Source organism: Mesitornis unicolor, unplaced genomic scaffold (assembly GCF_000695765.1).
Source record: "Mesitornis unicolor isolate BGI_N332 unplaced genomic scaffold, ASM69576v1 scaffold51173, whole genome shotgun sequence".
NCBI classification, from domain to species: domain Eukaryota; kingdom Metazoa; phylum Chordata; class Aves; order Mesitornithiformes; family Mesitornithidae; genus Mesitornis; species Mesitornis unicolor.
In genome coordinates, this window is record NW_010174977.1 from 24,776 (window position 1) to 42,188 (window position 17,413).

Sequence of the window (17,413 nt, forward strand, 5' to 3'; positions counted from 1 at the left end):
TTTCAGCTTAACTGGGTGAACATACCCTGCCCTCTAATTTTTTTTTTTTTTACATTTTTGTTTTTAGTGATTTACTTAGATTAAAAAAGATTTCTGTACAAGATGTAGTTACAAAAAAGGTATTTTTTTGAGGATCCTTTTGCAAGTGTTAAGCACCCCGTTAGATGCTCACGCAGACGCACTGGGGAGCCAGAAGCGGTGGCTGACTGTACCTCAGAAGTGTTGGTTTCAGCTCGATACATCACTTGTTATGGGAACAAATTCAGTCGTCCCCACTCTGCCAAACACGATTTGTGGAGCTGGAAGCGATGCCTTCCTTGTTCCTGGGGGGGAAAGCTCCTGATTCAGACCTACTCACCCTGCAATTTTACCTCTCCCCTGCCTGACCCTGCGGGTCTGTCCAGCGCCATGGTTTGAACCAACCCCCTTCGTGCTGCGCACCCCAGGGGTTTGCTTTTCTTCCTCCAATAAAACCACCAGTGCTGGTTCTGTCTTAGCCCACGAGCAGCAGCCTCCTGGCTCGGGTGGCCCTGGGAGATGAGGCAGTTGGTGCTGCACGGCAGGACCACCCGGGACATTCATTTTCCGGGAGCGAACGTTTGCCCGCAGAACACCAGACACCAAAAAGAGGTCCCGGTTTCCAGGTACGCACAGTGGCTGGTCTACATTATTTTTTCAGCTTTTGAGGTACAGCTTTTAGTGTTAAGGGGTTTATAAAATACACACTGGTTTTATAAAAAACAGTTATACATTCTGTATGATGTATTGCTTTTACCCTCAGTATCTGCCAATCCAAGGTCTGGAGTCAGCGGCCTGTGTGTATACAAGGATTTCTTTCACTCGGCGCTCGGTGGTGGTCGCTGTGCCAAATTAATGAAGTGGTACAATTAAGTTACTTGCCTGGACATAATACATTACAACTTCCAAATACACATGTTCACAGCATGTATACATTGAAAATCCTTATGTTTTCTAGCGGTGATACGATACTGTACAGCAGAGAGAGGGTGATGGAGGGGGTCAGGTACAGGGTAACTTATCTGCCCACTCGGGGAGTGGGGAAGGCAAGAGCTTGGGTGCAGAAGTGGATGGGCTTGGGGGGCTTCGCTCTTTGCGGTCAGACTGAGCAACTTCCTCCTCACATTCTTTGTATGGACCAGGGTTTGAGCCGTGCTGAGAAAGCTTGAAGGCAAAACTGTTTGGCAAGTGGCTTTGGTAAACGTTCTGGAGTTTGTCTGGATTTCTCTGTCGTGGAAGCACTTACACTGTTGTGATCTCAAAGGCAAGGCGTTTAACGTTTGTTTCCTAATAAATACCATAGAAAATTTACAAAACAAGGCATATCTGTTCTCAATACCATTATTTGAAGAACACAAGATGAAGGTGTACATAGAAATGTGTAGTTTTATAGACTGCAAAAGATAATATTGAACTGAAATAATTTGCCTTCTCCAGCTAGAACCGTGTGCTGTGAGTGTCACCAGTGTCCCACACTTCATTTCCATGTGGCTGAGTAGAGAGAAGTGATTACCCAGCTCAAAGTCTGCTTTTCCCACTTAGGGCAGGTACTGACAGTGATGTTTTCTGCTCTAGAAGAGTGAGAGAAACAGGACAGATCCACGTGTGCCCGCGTGGGGGAAGCTTAATACAGCCTGGATTCACCAGCTCAGCCTAGGAACTCGACAGACCTGCTTTCCAGTGCTCAGATAAAAAACAATATACAAAGAGGCCGCTCTTCACAAGAGCGTTACAACAGTACTTAAAAGGATCTTCATGTGATTTAAAAAACCAGAAGCTACAGGTGGCACAGAGAGCAATCGAAGGGTCGGTGTTCGTCTGAGAGAGGCATTCTTGTGAGCCGGTCAGCGGGGGTTCACAGTGGCTGGGAGTTAACACCAATCAGCAATGTAATCAAAATCTCTGAACATTTCCTGCTCTTCTTCCGACAGTATCCGCGGTTCCCGAGGTGGAGTGAGGATAGGTGCTTCGGAGGTAAATTCGTCATCAAAATTACTGACGTCTTCTCGGCCTCTAATGGTGGGTACAAAAGGAGGCTTCACCTTCTTGGCCAGTAAAGCATTCCAATCTATTAGCTGTAAAAGAAACCAACCGCGCTTTAGTTCCCTGTCTGTGCTCCTTAGCGCCTGCAGAAATACTACGAGCTGGTACTCACCCTGAAGAAGTGATGCTTCTTCACGTCCTCAGCATCTTTCTCTCCAGCTCCCAGACGCCGCTCTGGATTCCTTCGTAGCAGCTGACAAAAACGGGAGATTTCAGTGCGAAAATTCAGGTACGGGGGAGGAACTGAGGAGAGCGAGCGAGGGCTAAGTTGTGAAAGAGCCAGCGCCAAGACTAGATGGACGGTGAATTCACACTGCCTGACCCACAGAAGATTCTCGCTTCTCAAAGGGGAAGAGAGAACTTCAGCTGTACAGAGCCAGAAGCAGCAGACCTGTGGTGCCCGAGGGGATCTGTGGGGTCGCAGCTCAGCACAGACACTGGAGAGCGTGCTTTCTGCTGGCGAGGACACAACTGGCACCAGCCAGGATTTCCTGCATGGCTCCTGTGCCAGCTATTTCACAGCAGTGGATGCACCGAGAGGGGGCTGATGCTGCTTCACCCACCCAGCCCAATACCAGGGTTTTCTAGTTAACACAAGTCAGAGGCTCCCCTGTGCGAATGGTGCTGCTGGGAGCAGAGCCCAGTGCCAGCAGTGTCAGAGGTTGCACACTGCAGCACACTGCTGCACTGGGTGCTGAGTATCAGATACTCAACTGGAAAGGCTTTGAACCCTCTCCTGTAGGTGCCTCTGTGTCAGCTGGGATGACCGTGGAGCTTAAGACAGCTTCAAGCATCATCTTGAGATAAGTAGAGGCATTACGCTAAGGCACAGCACTAACAGTCAAACAGAATCAGCTGTGCCCTGCCGAGAGCACTGCAGACACCGTGGGTACGGTGTTCCCTGCCCCAGTTGGACCGGAACCAAAAAGATTTAGAAGTCTTTGAATTGAAATATTCATGTGACAACGTTAATCTGGCAAATGGGTCAATGCAGCAGTGTTCTGCTGGGAACGAGAGCTGAACTTCCCGAGTGAGAAGTGACTCAGAAACTTAGGGTGAAAAGAAACAGGGAGAGCACAGAGCCTCACGTTTTATATTCAGCAAGAAAAACTTGCTCCTGAATAAAGTGGGATGGCACTGACAGTTTTTATTTGAGGTGATAGGCAGCATGGAGCAGCAGAAACAAAGCAATTCTGGCATTTAATTGTAGAAAAAATTACCAGGAATGGGTTCTTAAACTGTTTTGTTCCTCAGAAGTGTAATTAATTTCCTTACAGCTGGAGAGGAAGCAGGACAAGAGGGGAATACTGAGACAAGAGTATGTTCTTACCCGTCTCATTATAGAGATGGCTTCTGTAGACAGAAATCGTGGGTATCTTACTTCATCATTTACAATACTGTCAAACACCTCTTCTTCGTCATCTCCAGGGAAGGGAGACTACAACGAAAGGAATTAAAAAAATACTATTAAACACTCTTAAAAAGCCCTTACAATAGAAAACAACTCATATTCTGTTAATTAAGACACCCTGAAGTTAAGTCTTCCTTTTCTCACAAACATACAGTGGTTTCCCATAAGGAAAAGTAGGGCACGTTGGTGTTATCCCTTAATTTTTACTGAAGGGCTGTGCTTTAAAAAGGTGCTTTTGGAAGTAGAAACACCTAAAAGTGGGATCTGCTTTGAGCTCTGCCAGGAGACACACAGGGAATGTGGAAAGCGGGTCCCAGCTCTTTGGGACAGCTGCTGCTCACAAGTGACGTGGTCAAGACTAATTTGTTTTTACAGTATCTTTAGCTCAAGGGTTTTCAAACTGTTCTGAAGTGGCCTGACAGATGCAGGTGACACCCTACAGGCTTTGTGTCCTTTTGTACCTGAGAGGAAGCTGAATGATCATCTTTTTTTGGAAGAACAAAGTGATGAGCAAGTCATAAACTCTACCATAGGATCATAGTAAATCTGGAGTATTCATCTGACCTTCTGCATCACTGTGCTACCTGGGAGATGCTGTAACAAGACGGACCCGAAGGCAAAGCAATATATGCCATGGTAAATAACTCATCAATAGTCATTTATTTATAGCAGCTCATTTACATGGAACTGGGGCGTTCTCTTTCAGTGCCTGTGTAATTCCAGTGGCAAACAGCATTGCTGCTGCCATCATCCTTCACCACTCTCCAGTTTTATGAATCAGTTAACTCCTGTTGCTTGAGTGGAAGGGAAGGAGTTCATTTTCTTCCCCGTTTAAAGCAGACTGCTACAGCTGTACACCTCCTCATGTGATGATCCAAATCTGAACTTCCCATATCCAGATGTGCTACGTTCGTGCTTTAGGACACCGATATTAGTGTGCCTTTACTGTAACCTGATTTAAAGCATAATGAGGTAATTAAAGTAAAACAAAGATCTAGAGGTGAAGTCTTGGACGACTCGTTCAGTTCCAGAACTGCTGGTAATTCAAGCTCATCAGTTTCTATGGCATTACAGCACCTGGGATCGGGTGAGGAGCTGCTTGGTATTTAATACTCGGTGAAACCCATGAAGATGCTCACTGTGAAGTTAGGTGTGCCTGTACGTCCTGTATATACAAATACTGATACAGCTGTGACAGGCAGGGCATATTAAATGTTGACAGGCTGCTCTCTTGAGTTTTGTAGCCTTATTAACGTAAGTGTTAGGACTCCATTGTATCTTTCCAGAACTTACCTCACCCACTAGCATCTCATAGATAAGTACACCAAGCCCCCACCAGTCCACAGCTCGTGTATAGGAGGTTTCTGTCAGCACCTCTGGAGCAAGAAATTCCGGTGTGCCGCAGAACGTGCTGGTTCTGTCTCCAAATCCCATTCCTGAAACGGTAATGAAAAGCAAGAAGTATTTTCTGCCACTCCAAACCTATTCCTCCAGCAAATAAAACCTCTCCAGAGCAACCTCAGCTGATACTGCAGGCCCAGGGCCTGTCCTGAAGGCTCAGGCCAAGGAGGTAAAACATTCCCCACTCTGCCCTCCCACACCCTTGTGCTTCAGTGGAGGTTTTTCCATCTCTAACCATATGCAAAGAGCCAGATTAACCTTCCAGTGACACCTTTGTCACCCAGTTATCTTTGCTTGGAAAGATACAATCAATCTTATGCTGTATTCCTACTAGCTAGTACAAGAGAACGTGCTATAGCAGTTTAGTCCAACTATGGGTGCTTCTGTAGTGGTACAACTACACAAAGCAAAGTAAAACGTGGAGTGAAGTGAAACTCTGAGCAAAATAAGCCCTGTGTATTTGCAAGAGAGGCCCAGTTTGGGACATCAGCACCACAGTGGCTGTTGTGGAGAGCTTCAGAAAACCATTTACTGTAGCAGTCAGTGAAGCAAACAAAGAGCTTTCCTGGTCCTCGTTTCCTTTTGTCATTTGTGGAACTCGTCTGCAGCTGAAGTCACAGCGCTGGCCCTGGGATGTTAAAGGCAGTGGATGTGTTTGAACACCTACCAAACCTACTCGATTCCCTCTTAGGCTATCTGAAAGGAAAAGGTATGGAGGACAGGCTATCCAAACTGGAGAAGAAAATGGACTTCTCCAGATCTTCCCCCACAGGGGGGGTTGAGAAAGACACTGCACTTGCAGTTGCTAACCTTATTTTAAGTCTTAGTTGAGAGGTAGTTGGCCAATAGCAGGATGCTTGAAAGTGACTTTCTAGCATCTCAGCTTCCCTTCTGGGGTAACTTTCCCCACATTAACCATAGCACACTGTGCATGTCAATTCCATATACTTAAGAGTTGCAGCTATTTCAGAGTTAAAAGCCCAGAGAATTAATTTATATATATAAAAAAAGTACCAGTGAGGTATGGATTACAAGGGTACTTGATTTCATTGTACAGGGTCACCATGTTTAGAATGAGGAGAAACACCAATGCTTTTTCTGCTGACTTGTAATAAGCAGAGAGATGAGGTAAGAATCAAAATTGGTGATGCCCACAACTAAAATAAAAGATAATACAAAACAGGGCCATGCTCAGATACTCCTGATATATGCCTGCTTCCTCCTATCTCCACATCTGCACTATCAGAGATGTATTCTTCCCTTCCAATGATACAGATAAGTACACACTGTCTACGTTCAGCAGCCCAAAAGTCAAGAGTAAGGCAGAGCACAGCACTCCCCTAGAAAGAAAACCAAAGGGCCGGTACCTTCTTTGCAAAGACCAAAGTCAGCAATCTTCACAAAACCTTCTGTGTCCAGGAGTAAGTTATCCAACTTCAAATCTCTAAATGAAGAGTTAAGAACAAAATGGCATCACTGATGTTCCTTCAGCGCTGTTCAGAACAGCTGAAATTCACCTAACGACTGCTTACCTGTACACGATTTTGTGTTCATGTAAATACTGGAGTCCAAGAACCACGCACGCAGCATAGAATCTGTTGAGAAAGTTAAGATTTCAGTGGATTCTAGTCCTGCTTTTCAGAATGGGAAGTCCATTATTATTGATCTGTTTTATTAACCATCCTCTGAAGATCACCGATTGGTTTTGTTCAGGTACAGATTAGTTTTAGACAAGGTCGGAGTTTTAAAGCCAGATGGTAAAATGCTTAAACTTGCAGCTTTCCAGCTGTCGTGTGTTTGCCCAGCCTGGAGAGGAGTTTTCACTGCCATGGCATCAGAGGATTTATAATTTGCCTTATTCTTCCCTTTTTTTTTTTCAGCCTTATCTGCTATTTTAACTTTTCATTTAGCTTTCTAATGTAATTTTTGAAGTACTATAAATAAGTATTTGTATATAATCTTTTGAATTCAGTGTGGATTAAACCTGCGTGTGTCTCTTTCTAACAAAATCAGTTAGAAACTCTGACCCTTAAATAAAACCTACACAGTTTTTATTGAAAGGAGAGAACATAGAGGCTTATGTTGATAAAAACCTTCGTTCTTATCCACTGAATGCTTACTGCCACAAAAAGGAGGGCTACTCACACTGCCCTGGGTTCAGAGAAGACATCAGTGTGGATGTGCATCATCAGGTCCCCGCCAGCAGCGTATTCCATTACAAAGCAAACGTGATCTTTGGTTTGGAAGCAAGCGAAGAGGTTCACCAGGAAGGGGTGTCTGACACTATTCACAGTTTCAAATATTCGCTTTTCACACATCAAGCTGCAAACAGAAAGCAGTGAAAGTTTTACAGCTGAATCCCAAACCGCAGTTCTTCAACTCAGAAATTACTGGTAATTTATACCTTATGTTTTCCCCTCTATTCCTCAGCATGATAAGAACATTTTTTGTTTTTAAGAGAAGTTTTCATACTCGCACACACATTCAGCTGATGCCAGGATTTCCATGAAGTTGCATTGAGCTTTGACAAATGCAAAAGGAAACCTGGCAGCCCATGGCAGCTGTACCCTGCCAATTCTCTTCCAAATATTCAGACTTGCATTAAGTATGCACTGATACCATCTGACATTAGCTTCAATCTATGTATTGTATATGATTAAAATTAAAATAAAGTGGAAAACCAGCAACAATATCAGAGCAATCTGTAGTAATTCCAGTTTATTTCTCCTTAAGCCAACTGGTTAATTTGTAGCTTATTCTTAGAACAGTTATCTTTCTCCCCACAAGTCAAATGAACATAGCCACTACTGAACAGTTGTAAAAGCACCTTCTTGCACTAAAACCAGACAGTTTGGAACTGCCACTTCACTTCCAAGCAAAGAAAAAAAAATCTGAGTTTTGGGACAAAAAGATTAAAAACCAAAAACCAGCAGTGGAGTATACACAGGAAAATGTGTTAAAGGAAAATATGACGGGCAAAGTACAGCAGTATGGGACTGGTTGAGAAACACCACCGTAGGTGTTTCTGCCAGTAAAGAAAACTGCAATGCGATGGAAGTCTGTGAACAAGTAAGTAGAATAAGTGATGGAAAGAGAACCTAAACGGCACTTAAATGAATTCACCAAATTCTTTCACTAAATTTAACTTGTTTGGTAGAGCTTACAGTTGTGTTGCATGCAGAAAGAAAACACAATTGATTTAGGGACTCCATGTATTATATTTTACAAGCTGACCTGTCTACTTCATCACGAGCGACAATATCTCCTTTCTTTAAGGCTTTAATAGCAAACATCTCGTTTGTGTTTTTGTACTCTGCCAGCAGCACCTACAACAGAAGAGAAGCGATTCAGTTCAGAGCTGTACCTGGTTTCTGATACAGCCTTGACATTTGGTGCAGCCTTTTGACATTTACCTTTCCAAAATGTCCTCTGCCCAGTACAGCGCAACATCTGAAATCCTTCAGGCTGAACTGAAATCTTTGTTGTGATCTATGTAAATTAAAAAAAAAAGGGAAAATATCTTGTAGTTTGTTAACCCAAGAAATATTGTTCAGATCAACAGCAAAATCACTGCAGTTTTACCTTCTGTCTTCAGGCTCTCGGGTGTTGGTGTATTTGATGTCTGAACGAGGAGCATCAGGCTCACAGATTATTTCAGGCTGGAGTTTAGGGACAATATTGTTTCTGCCATTTTCAAAATCAAAAGCTGTTACTTCATCCTGCGAAGAAAAAGAGGTCTGAACATCTAAAACTGATCGTGAAGGCAAATGAATGCAGAAATTTCACTACAAAAGCACACGAAATTCTTCCACAAGAATTATTTAAGCGTATACTTTAAGATGATACAGATAAGCTTTTAACAGTCTGATGAAACGCCTTGCTCCAGTCATTCTGGAGCATTTTTCCCTGAATACTCTAATGATTTCGGGCTTGTGTCTTTTCTGGGGTGGAACCAATGACCACAGACATAAACAACAACCATGGAAAGAATTTGCCACCATGAGTAATTGGAGCATTCTGTTGAGACAATTCTGTATGCCTAAGTGAAAGGAGCATATGCTGAGATGGAAGGGAAGAAATCCACCATAAAGATGCCAGCATTAGCACCTTGGTGAACTGTACAGCCCAAAATTCTTCAAGTTACTTGCCTGAGATGGCACGTCAGGAGACTTGACCTCGGAGGAAGATTCACATATTTCCCCAAGGGACGACGCACGGGGTGGAGCAGGTGGAGGCTCAGGCTCAAGTTCAAAGTCCAATTTGGCTACAGGGGAGTCACTGAAAGGCAAGAAAGTGAAGAACTCCTCAGTTTACAGCAGAGACTGGTTTAACAGCATGAAAACCAACTTAAAACTGCATGGTAGGTAGATTTCTCCTAAAACAAATCTTGTGTGTGTATATCTGTCTATAAAATGGATGTCAAAGATTAAACCACTGAAAGGTCTGCAGTCTTGCAGGATAAACAGATTTGACATACATTATGTACATTAGGGAATAAGCATCTCACTGCTGCTCTTAAAAGTACTTAAAAATCGTAGCTATCACCCACCTGGCTGGCAGTGTCAGTTCAGAAATGTGTGCATCAACCACTGGCATGGCAGCAGGCACTGCTGCTTGAGGGCTGAAGGTGCCAGAGTGATTGACTGTAGGGATAGCTCTTCTTACCAGCCTTCCCCAAGTGGCAATGTTAATATTCATCTGAGGAGCTCTGAGAAACGTTTTGCCTGTGGATATTGCGGAAAAAAAGAAAATAAGAGTGCAAGTAATTTCCTTACTTATTCCCAAAAGCTATAATTAAAAAAATCGTACTAATCAGTTTATATCTTATGACGAACATAATGAATCTGTCATATTCCTTAGCAATTTCTAGTTATTCACTATTAAATGCTAATACATAAGAAGGAATTCTAAAAACATCTCTAAATGCAATGCCAGATTCCTTCATTATCAACAGATGCAATCACAGACAAGCATTGGGTCTCTGTGTAAGTACCACAGGTCTGTGCAATTTTTAAGCTTTACATGTTTATGTGAAACAATCACCTTGCTGTTTTGAAAAGATTTTCTTCTGCCTCTGGAGTTTTGGTCTTCTTTCAATAACTGGATTAAAAAACGTAACCTGCAGTTCAAATAACGTGCGTTATCATTCAAGTTTCAGAACAAAATGCATTCTCAGAAGTTTAAGAAAAACTTCTTAAACCAATAAGCAATACAATACTTGCAAGTCTGCTCAAGTGTTCCACAGAAACAACCTTACCTCTGCAAACAGAGTGCCCTGGGGTTCAAGATAGAGACACATGCCATGTCGCTGGTTATCCAGGAAATCTTCCAACCTCAGAAACTTCACTGCACACAGAGATCTCCAGTCACGCCAGTAAACGGAGATTTCTAGTTCACGTGACTACGGCAGGAAACAAACACACAGGAAATTACTTATTACTAATTGTTCTGCAAGAGCTACCCCTGTGCAATCGTAAGATCTGGCAACTCAAGCATCAAGAGGCAGAGCTGTTACTCAAGTCACAGTCAGTCACCAGGCTTCTGAGTCAGTCCAACAACAGCGCTGGTTCAAGGTATTTCAGCTCGAGCTCTGACAACAGATTTTTGTGTGTGTTTAGAAACCTCAACCTCACCAGTTTTCCATGGTATTCACAAGTATCAACTGCATTTGTGACGTTTTAGTACCTGCATGCAAACCATGATGCAAGACTTTATATAGTATCTCTAGAAATGCATACAGATTTTGTACCATGGCTGTGAACAGGGGCCAAAAAATTAACAAGAACTACTGTTATATCTTGCCACTGGGATTTATACACACTTAGGGTGTCTCATATGCTTGTTACAAAGCACGAGAAATCCTGCAATACGGTATCACAGCAGCACTGTATGTTACTCAGTTCAGTTAGCAGTTTAATGCCATCATGATGTGTTCATTTACTGTCTCTATACGACAGCTGTAGGTTTTCAAAGGAAGAAAAGTTAAGAAGCAGCAACAGGTAAAACCACGATGGGGCTTGGAATGTGCATTTCCAACACGGAAGGATGCGTGGACATGTCCAGCAGAAGCAAGGTCCTTTTCTGGCACCAAAAAGCACCAAATGCTGAGTGACCATGACACATACGAAGCTGGTAGGAGCTGCTACTAAACTTTGAGTAGTTCTGGTCTTCATCTGAGAATTATCAAGGCTTCAGGACTCCACAGCTACGAGTTCTAACTGGAACCTGAACGTCTGCAACACCTCCAGCAGGTCTGCAACACCTCCAGCAGGTCTGCAACACCTCCAGCAGGTCTGCAACACCTCCAGCAGGTCTGCAACTGCTTCCTTCTTAGATAGGAGGAATCCAGTTTTGGGCTTGGAGGGGTGGGGTGAGGTGAGGTGATGTGGGGAGAGAGCAAAAACAGGAAGGTGGTTTTGGGTTTTGTTTTATTTGGCTTGGGTTTTTTTTCTTCTTCCTCATTTGTTTTTAAATACATATACTGGAGATGACATTTAGGCTCCCAAAATACAGTCTTCCTCTCAGTCTGTTTTAAACACTGATAGAAAAAAAAAACCCCACTTCTACAGAAGCACTTCAAAAAATGCTATGACATAGCTTTACCAAAATATTCAAACCATATCTGATATGAGAATTTACTGATAAATAACGAGAAGTTGATGATCATAATAAAAACTGAAGCATCATCTATCACAGGCTAAAAAAGATGCTAAGTGTTAGATCTTGGATAAAAATACAAGGTCGGTTTGTAGGCCAGAAAAGGTGACATTTGTAGAATGGCAGCCCAGCATAACAGCTTAACAGCAGGGAGCAGAGCTCATTCTGCTAAGGGTGGGAATACTTGCATGTATTAAATTTGAATGTAATCACAACAAGGGCAGGGAGGCAACATGAAATTAATCTAAGAATCGATTCTAGCTGTCAGTGAAGAGCACGTTTTTACCCTGTCTAGTTCCAGTGTAAACTTCTGATCCCACGACTGATTGGAAATGGGTTTCCAGCTAGTTTGACCCACCACAGTGTTATCCAGCTTCAGTACGGCACAGACTTCATCTGCAAGTAAAGCACACAAACTCAGCTTAAATCTTTAAGAGGATTTTCCACAAACAAAAAAATCTTCAGTAAGTTTTCCTTAAAAATGTAATCTCGTATTTAATTGGTTCTCATGAGCATAATAGCGTGGTTGTGCTTATCTTTGCTTTCTTAACAACTCGGCAGATGAAGAAACAGATATGTTTAAAGCTTAAAATCGATTTAGTATTTTAAATTACTTAACATGGCATGAGCATTAAAACGCAAATAAAAGATAAGCATAAAACTAAGAGAAGTGAGAGTATACTGAACTGGACAAGTCATCAGTTTTCAGAAGGTTTCTACTGCTCCCGCTTTTACTTTTACTGGTTCTGCTCATGAAAGATGATCTGGCTTCATTTGGACTCCAACCGGGTAATGTAATCGATGTGGCTTTTGATCGACCAGGAACATTCTCTAAAATATCTTGGCAGCCCATTAGCCTAACTTCCAGAGTACCTACAACAAGACAGACAAGAATTTGTCAGAGATTCCTGTTCGTGAGCGTACGAACCGCACCACTAATGATAGACTTATGGCAACAGGTCACGCTCTGACCTCCGCAAGGTATAACAGAAGGAGCAGAGGACATCAAGAGACAGACTCGAGACAGAAATATTCTGAAAATAAGGATTAGAAGTCAGATATGTGGGACTCAAACTTCTCGAAGGAGCAGCGTTTCGCCAACATAACACAAAGCAGTTGTGGAATACTCAGAAGTATCTTTGTTTTCTTCACTTAATTACTTGGCGTCATTGGGTTCAAGTTGTAATCAATGTCATTTTTTTAAGCGGACAAATTTCAAGTTCCCTGTTAAAATGATGGATCTTGCAGATGGGACAAGAACAACTTTTCATGAGTTTTGCAGAACCAATTAGTATTGGATCCATTGCTTTGGTACTTAAAATGAACACACTGGCTATGGGCACTATGCGTTTGATTAAGAAACTTCCAGAAATCACATTTGCCTGCTGCATGCTAAAGTCAAATTTGAGTTTCTACAACATTGAATTGATCCAACCCGACTGAATTTGGATTTAGAAAAGCTCATCTTCAAAAACCCTCTACATTTTTAACCAAAGGAGGCAGAGAGGCTGCTGTTGTAATTTAAGGGAGTTTCCTCCAGCAGGACAGGAACATCTGAACACCACAGATGGTTAAGAGCGGTAGCCTTACCTCATCCGGTACAAGATAGCATCTGCAAAACTGTGACAACACTGGCACTACCAAATTTAACTATTAGAAGTGGCGAAATTACCCAGCTCATATTCACACTGTCAGCTAGAAATGCAGCTCCTAAACACAGCCTTCTTTTGACAGCAAATGCACTTGACTGTGAAACTTAAAAGTACTCTTTTGTGACAGAAACTTAAGTCCAACTTGACCTAAAAATGGTCTGGCAACACGGAACAGACACCGAGAAACCAGACTGAGAAGAAATCCCAGCCTGTAGGGAGCTAACAGCCATAAGTGACAGCTAAGCACTAGGCTATGAAGATGAAGGATGCTGTTTGCTCCTAAAACAGGTTAAAAAGTAAATGAACACTTCATTCCCAAACTCTGTTCAGAAGAAAATAGAACAACCAAAGCAGAAAAAGGCTGTAATATCTTGCAAGGACTGGATGTGTATCTCTTGATGCACTTTAAAAAGTCTGACTGTAGCACTGATTTCTTTTTCCCAAAGTGTTAGAAGCAAAACACAAAGACACCGTTCATTTAACTCCAGTGCAACACAAAAGCTCTTTGTGGAGCTAATGTGAAAGTGAAACTATGAAGAACTTCACAAGCCTGTAGCTCTGTTTTGATAATTTGTATTAGAAACTCTTCATATGAATCAATAAATCATATTTAAAGAGGAATTATGTCACTGTAATGTATCTGGCCCATGATTATGTATTAGAGGAACAAAAAAGCTGCTTTAAAACCAAGGCACAGTACTTCCTGCCCATGGTCAGCGATTGCTCGAGACTCCACATGATGAGAAACGTTCCCCTCACCACTCTGCAACCTCGCAAGGGTTCTTGGCTGAGCTCTTGGTGCTTTTTACCCCTTGCTGTGTGTCTTACTGAACCAAAATGGAAGTCGAGTAGCCTTGCTCTGTTTTATTGCTGTTGCAGCTCAGCAGAAGAGTTCCTCTTTTTGTTTTACAATATAACCCCACAGTACCTCAAAACTAAATTCTGGTTTCAGCACACACACATAACTAGAGTAACATCTGAATTACAGACTGGCTTTGTAATAAAGTTACTCTAATAGTTCACTTAATAGCTACGTGTAAAATGTTTTAGGAAACAACAAAACCCTGCCTGTACTAGTAATTCTTATATGACCACTTATCTAATAAAGTCAGTAAAGCAGCATACCCCAAGCAGTCAGAAGTATTTGCTTGCTTTAAGAACGCTGGGAGGCAAATGTTTAAGAGCTTTGTTAAAGTATGGCTCACCTCTTGAAACGGTTTCCTTCCAATAAAGGACAGCAATTGCAGGTGAACCCAAACTACGAGAAGTTCCTAAGTCTTATATTTATACATAAATGTTCTGCTCCCTCACAGTAGGGTAAGTCTCTCAAAAACAATTAAAATCTCCATGTTTAATTGCAAGGAAAACCATTCACACCAATAGAGAGAGGCTTCAGGAGTTCCATGCACATGGAACCATTAGGATCTCCCTCTTTGGTTTAGAAATACAACACGTGGTTTTGGCAGCATAAATCTCACCTTCTAGGAAGCCAGTGTGGTCCAGTGGGTAAAACAGGGACTGGGAGACAAGCTGGGTGCCTATCTCCAGCTGTGTCACTGACTTGTATGACCAGGGTAAGTCACTTAACCCTTCTGCACCTCAGTTTCCCCATCTGTAAAATGGGGATAATGATACTTACCCAGCTTTTGAAGTGCTTGATAATCTAAAGAGGAAAGGTGTTAGGTGTGCTAGTGAGACTGTTCCATAGTGACCTAACTTAAGGCCAGAACTTCCCTTTTTCAACAAATAAATCAAAGACACTTATCTGCATTTTTTTTGGCATACAGGCACTTGGAAATTCTAAATGCCTTTGTCTAGAAGAAGAACAACAATTAAATACATCCAGAGAGAAATAAAGTTGGCATTAAAGACTTGTTTGAAACCATTAAATACAATAAAAAAGCTCCATGAATCATACCTGTTAAAGCTGCTGGTTTGGACAGTGTACTATACTGGTTTTGAGTAGATATTACACTTTGACGAGGACTTAATGTGGGTGAAGAAACCAACGACAGCTCCTCTATAATAATACTGCTTTTGGGATGGTTTTTAGGAAGTTCATTCAATCTCTGTTCCAGTGAATACTTCAAGAGGTCCAGCTTCTGGCTTGATTCGTTAAATCTTGCTTGCGCCTTTTAAAATAAACAAATGGAAATATTTTGATTTTTTTTGTTTCTTGCAAGATTTAAAATAAAGTATCAGAAATTGTAATGATGTAAATTACTTCTGAAAGTGCCTTTCTGTCGGTAACTTTCCCCGATCCAAGTAATTTCATCACATTTTTTGCACCTTCTGCTACAGCATACTCTATCCTAAAATGATGCCGCAATTCTTCCATTCGGAGTTCAAGAGGGCTTATCACAGGTTTTGCTGCAAAGAGATATAAACAATCTTCATTGAAGACCATGCCCACGTTTAGGTTTTTTTTAATATTGATCCCTCCCCCATAGAAACAGAGCAGAGGGGAGAGTAAAAAAACAAAAGGAAAAATAAAAAGAAGAGTGAGAGATGCAGGTCTGGCAGTCCAAAGAAAATTTGAAGTATGCAATAAAAGCAACAGTGAAATTTTGAGCATCTGCATTTGAAGACAGAAATAACTGATCAGGGCCTCAAGCCAATAAACAGGTCCTGTTCTTTGAAGTGCTAGAGGATGGGAGGAAAAAACCAGCTTCAGGGAGATAAGGGACAAAAGCCAAATCTCCCAAACATCACCGAGCTGCCAAAAGGGAGGTTTTGAGACTTCCACATTTCTGAACCACGCTCTGAGGATTTCTCTTTCAAACTCCTCTGCAGCTAAGTAGCTCCCTGATGGGTTTCTGATAACTCCCCTGCTTCACACCAATGCCCGGGGAGTCTGGCTCCTGCCAGCACGGAGGATGTAAGAGTTTCCATACACTGCCTTCCCCAGATGATGTGGGTTAACCGTGCTCATGGCCACTTCTGACAGTGTTTAGATTTCCTAAACTGAATTAGAAAGTTTCCTGGAAATATTCCTTTTTGTTTAGAGCTCTAAGAGCAGCAGGAACACAAAAAGGCATTCGAAAGCCCTTTGCAGCCTGAATACCTTTCCTTTTCTTTTGAACAAATAATCCATGTGCTAAGATGGGGTATTAAAAAAAAAGCCTGAAATGTCTTAAGTATAAAAACAAAGAAAACAAATCACACAGAAAAGTTTTTCATTATCTGGGATATATCCAGGCCCTGATTATCAGTGTTGTCATAGAATTTCAGTACTCAGAAATGCATACAAATAAAGTTCAAGAGATGTAGCAATATGCCCACAGTTTCATAGTACACTCATGCTACTATAGCTCACAGGTGATTTTAAAGATTCTTATTATCTAAAATTTCCAAAGAAATGCAAGTTTAAAACTACTTCTGAAATGCAGCATGAGCATTTCAAGTCAGGTCGTTTTAAAAATGCTTATTTTTTGGTCATTTTTAAAATAGCTGGTTACTACTTAATCTAGCCTAAATACCCAGAAAGACAGCAAAAATGCGCCTCCATCTGTGCTCCCATTAGTAATAATAAGGTCAGTCTATTTCAGTGTGACATGCAGGCTTTGTATCTGTACTGGGCATTTTTAGCTAGTGAAAAGATGATACGCTTTGAAGAAAAAAATCACTGTTTACTGTACATACTGGTAAGACAAGAGCAAGCGTGTATGAAGGGAGAACGAAGAGCACACCGCAAAAATGGGCTGCGTGAGGTTGATGAAGAGAGATTGCATTTCTCTTCATTAAGCTTAAGGTATTTTGCTTCTAATCAGACGTATCTGGCATCCTAACACACACTGTGGCATGGCTGATCTCCAATTATTTTTGGTTCATGCAAGCTTAGTGTAACATTCCTACTGGAAATCTATGATAACTCTGTGTGCATATGGGTACACATCCACACGGCATTCGGACATTAAGATTTCCTTTCTGCTACATCACCATTATCAAAAGCCAGTTCATTGGTCTGGACTGCCTGAAGAATCTGCATCCTTATAACTTCTATTTTTGTCTTGCTGTCCTGGAGCATCTGCTGCGCCGTGGCGAGAAGTTTTCGATCCTGTTAAAACAAAGAAACAAGATAAATCCTAAACTCCTCATGGAACGAAACACATTGACAGCTTCAAAACCCACACGCATCAGGAACAAGAACTCAGACTATGGAGTTCATTCGGTATGGCAGACCAATTCAACTCATCACATTATGGGCTGAGACCAATGGGATGAGGTTTAA

At 41.9% G+C, this 17,413-nt stretch overlaps 1 protein-coding gene across 1 annotated transcript; it reads right to left on the reverse strand.

The window, feature by feature from the left end:
• Positions 1 to 1,889: 1,889 nt before the first annotated feature.
• PKN2 (protein kinase N2) lies at positions 1,890 to 17,233 on the reverse strand. Its single transcript, XM_010181209.1, has 19 exons — positions 17,122 to 17,233; positions 15,407 to 15,552; positions 15,101 to 15,314; positions 12,218 to 12,403; positions 11,817 to 11,926; positions 10,131 to 10,274; positions 9,917 to 9,992; positions 9,423 to 9,597; positions 9,022 to 9,151; positions 8,456 to 8,592; positions 8,287 to 8,362; positions 8,108 to 8,199; positions 7,019 to 7,195; positions 6,406 to 6,468; positions 6,241 to 6,317; positions 4,766 to 4,908; positions 3,392 to 3,499; positions 2,174 to 2,254; positions 1,890 to 2,093 (listed from the first exon to the last, which is right to left on the reverse strand). The coding sequence occupies exons 1-19, from the start codon at positions 17,207 to 17,209 to the stop codon at positions 1,890 to 1,892; spliced, it is 2,427 nt and encodes an 808-aa protein (XP_010179511.1). The 5' UTR covers positions 17,210 to 17,233.
• Between the last annotated feature and the right edge of the window lie 180 nt (positions 17,234 to 17,413).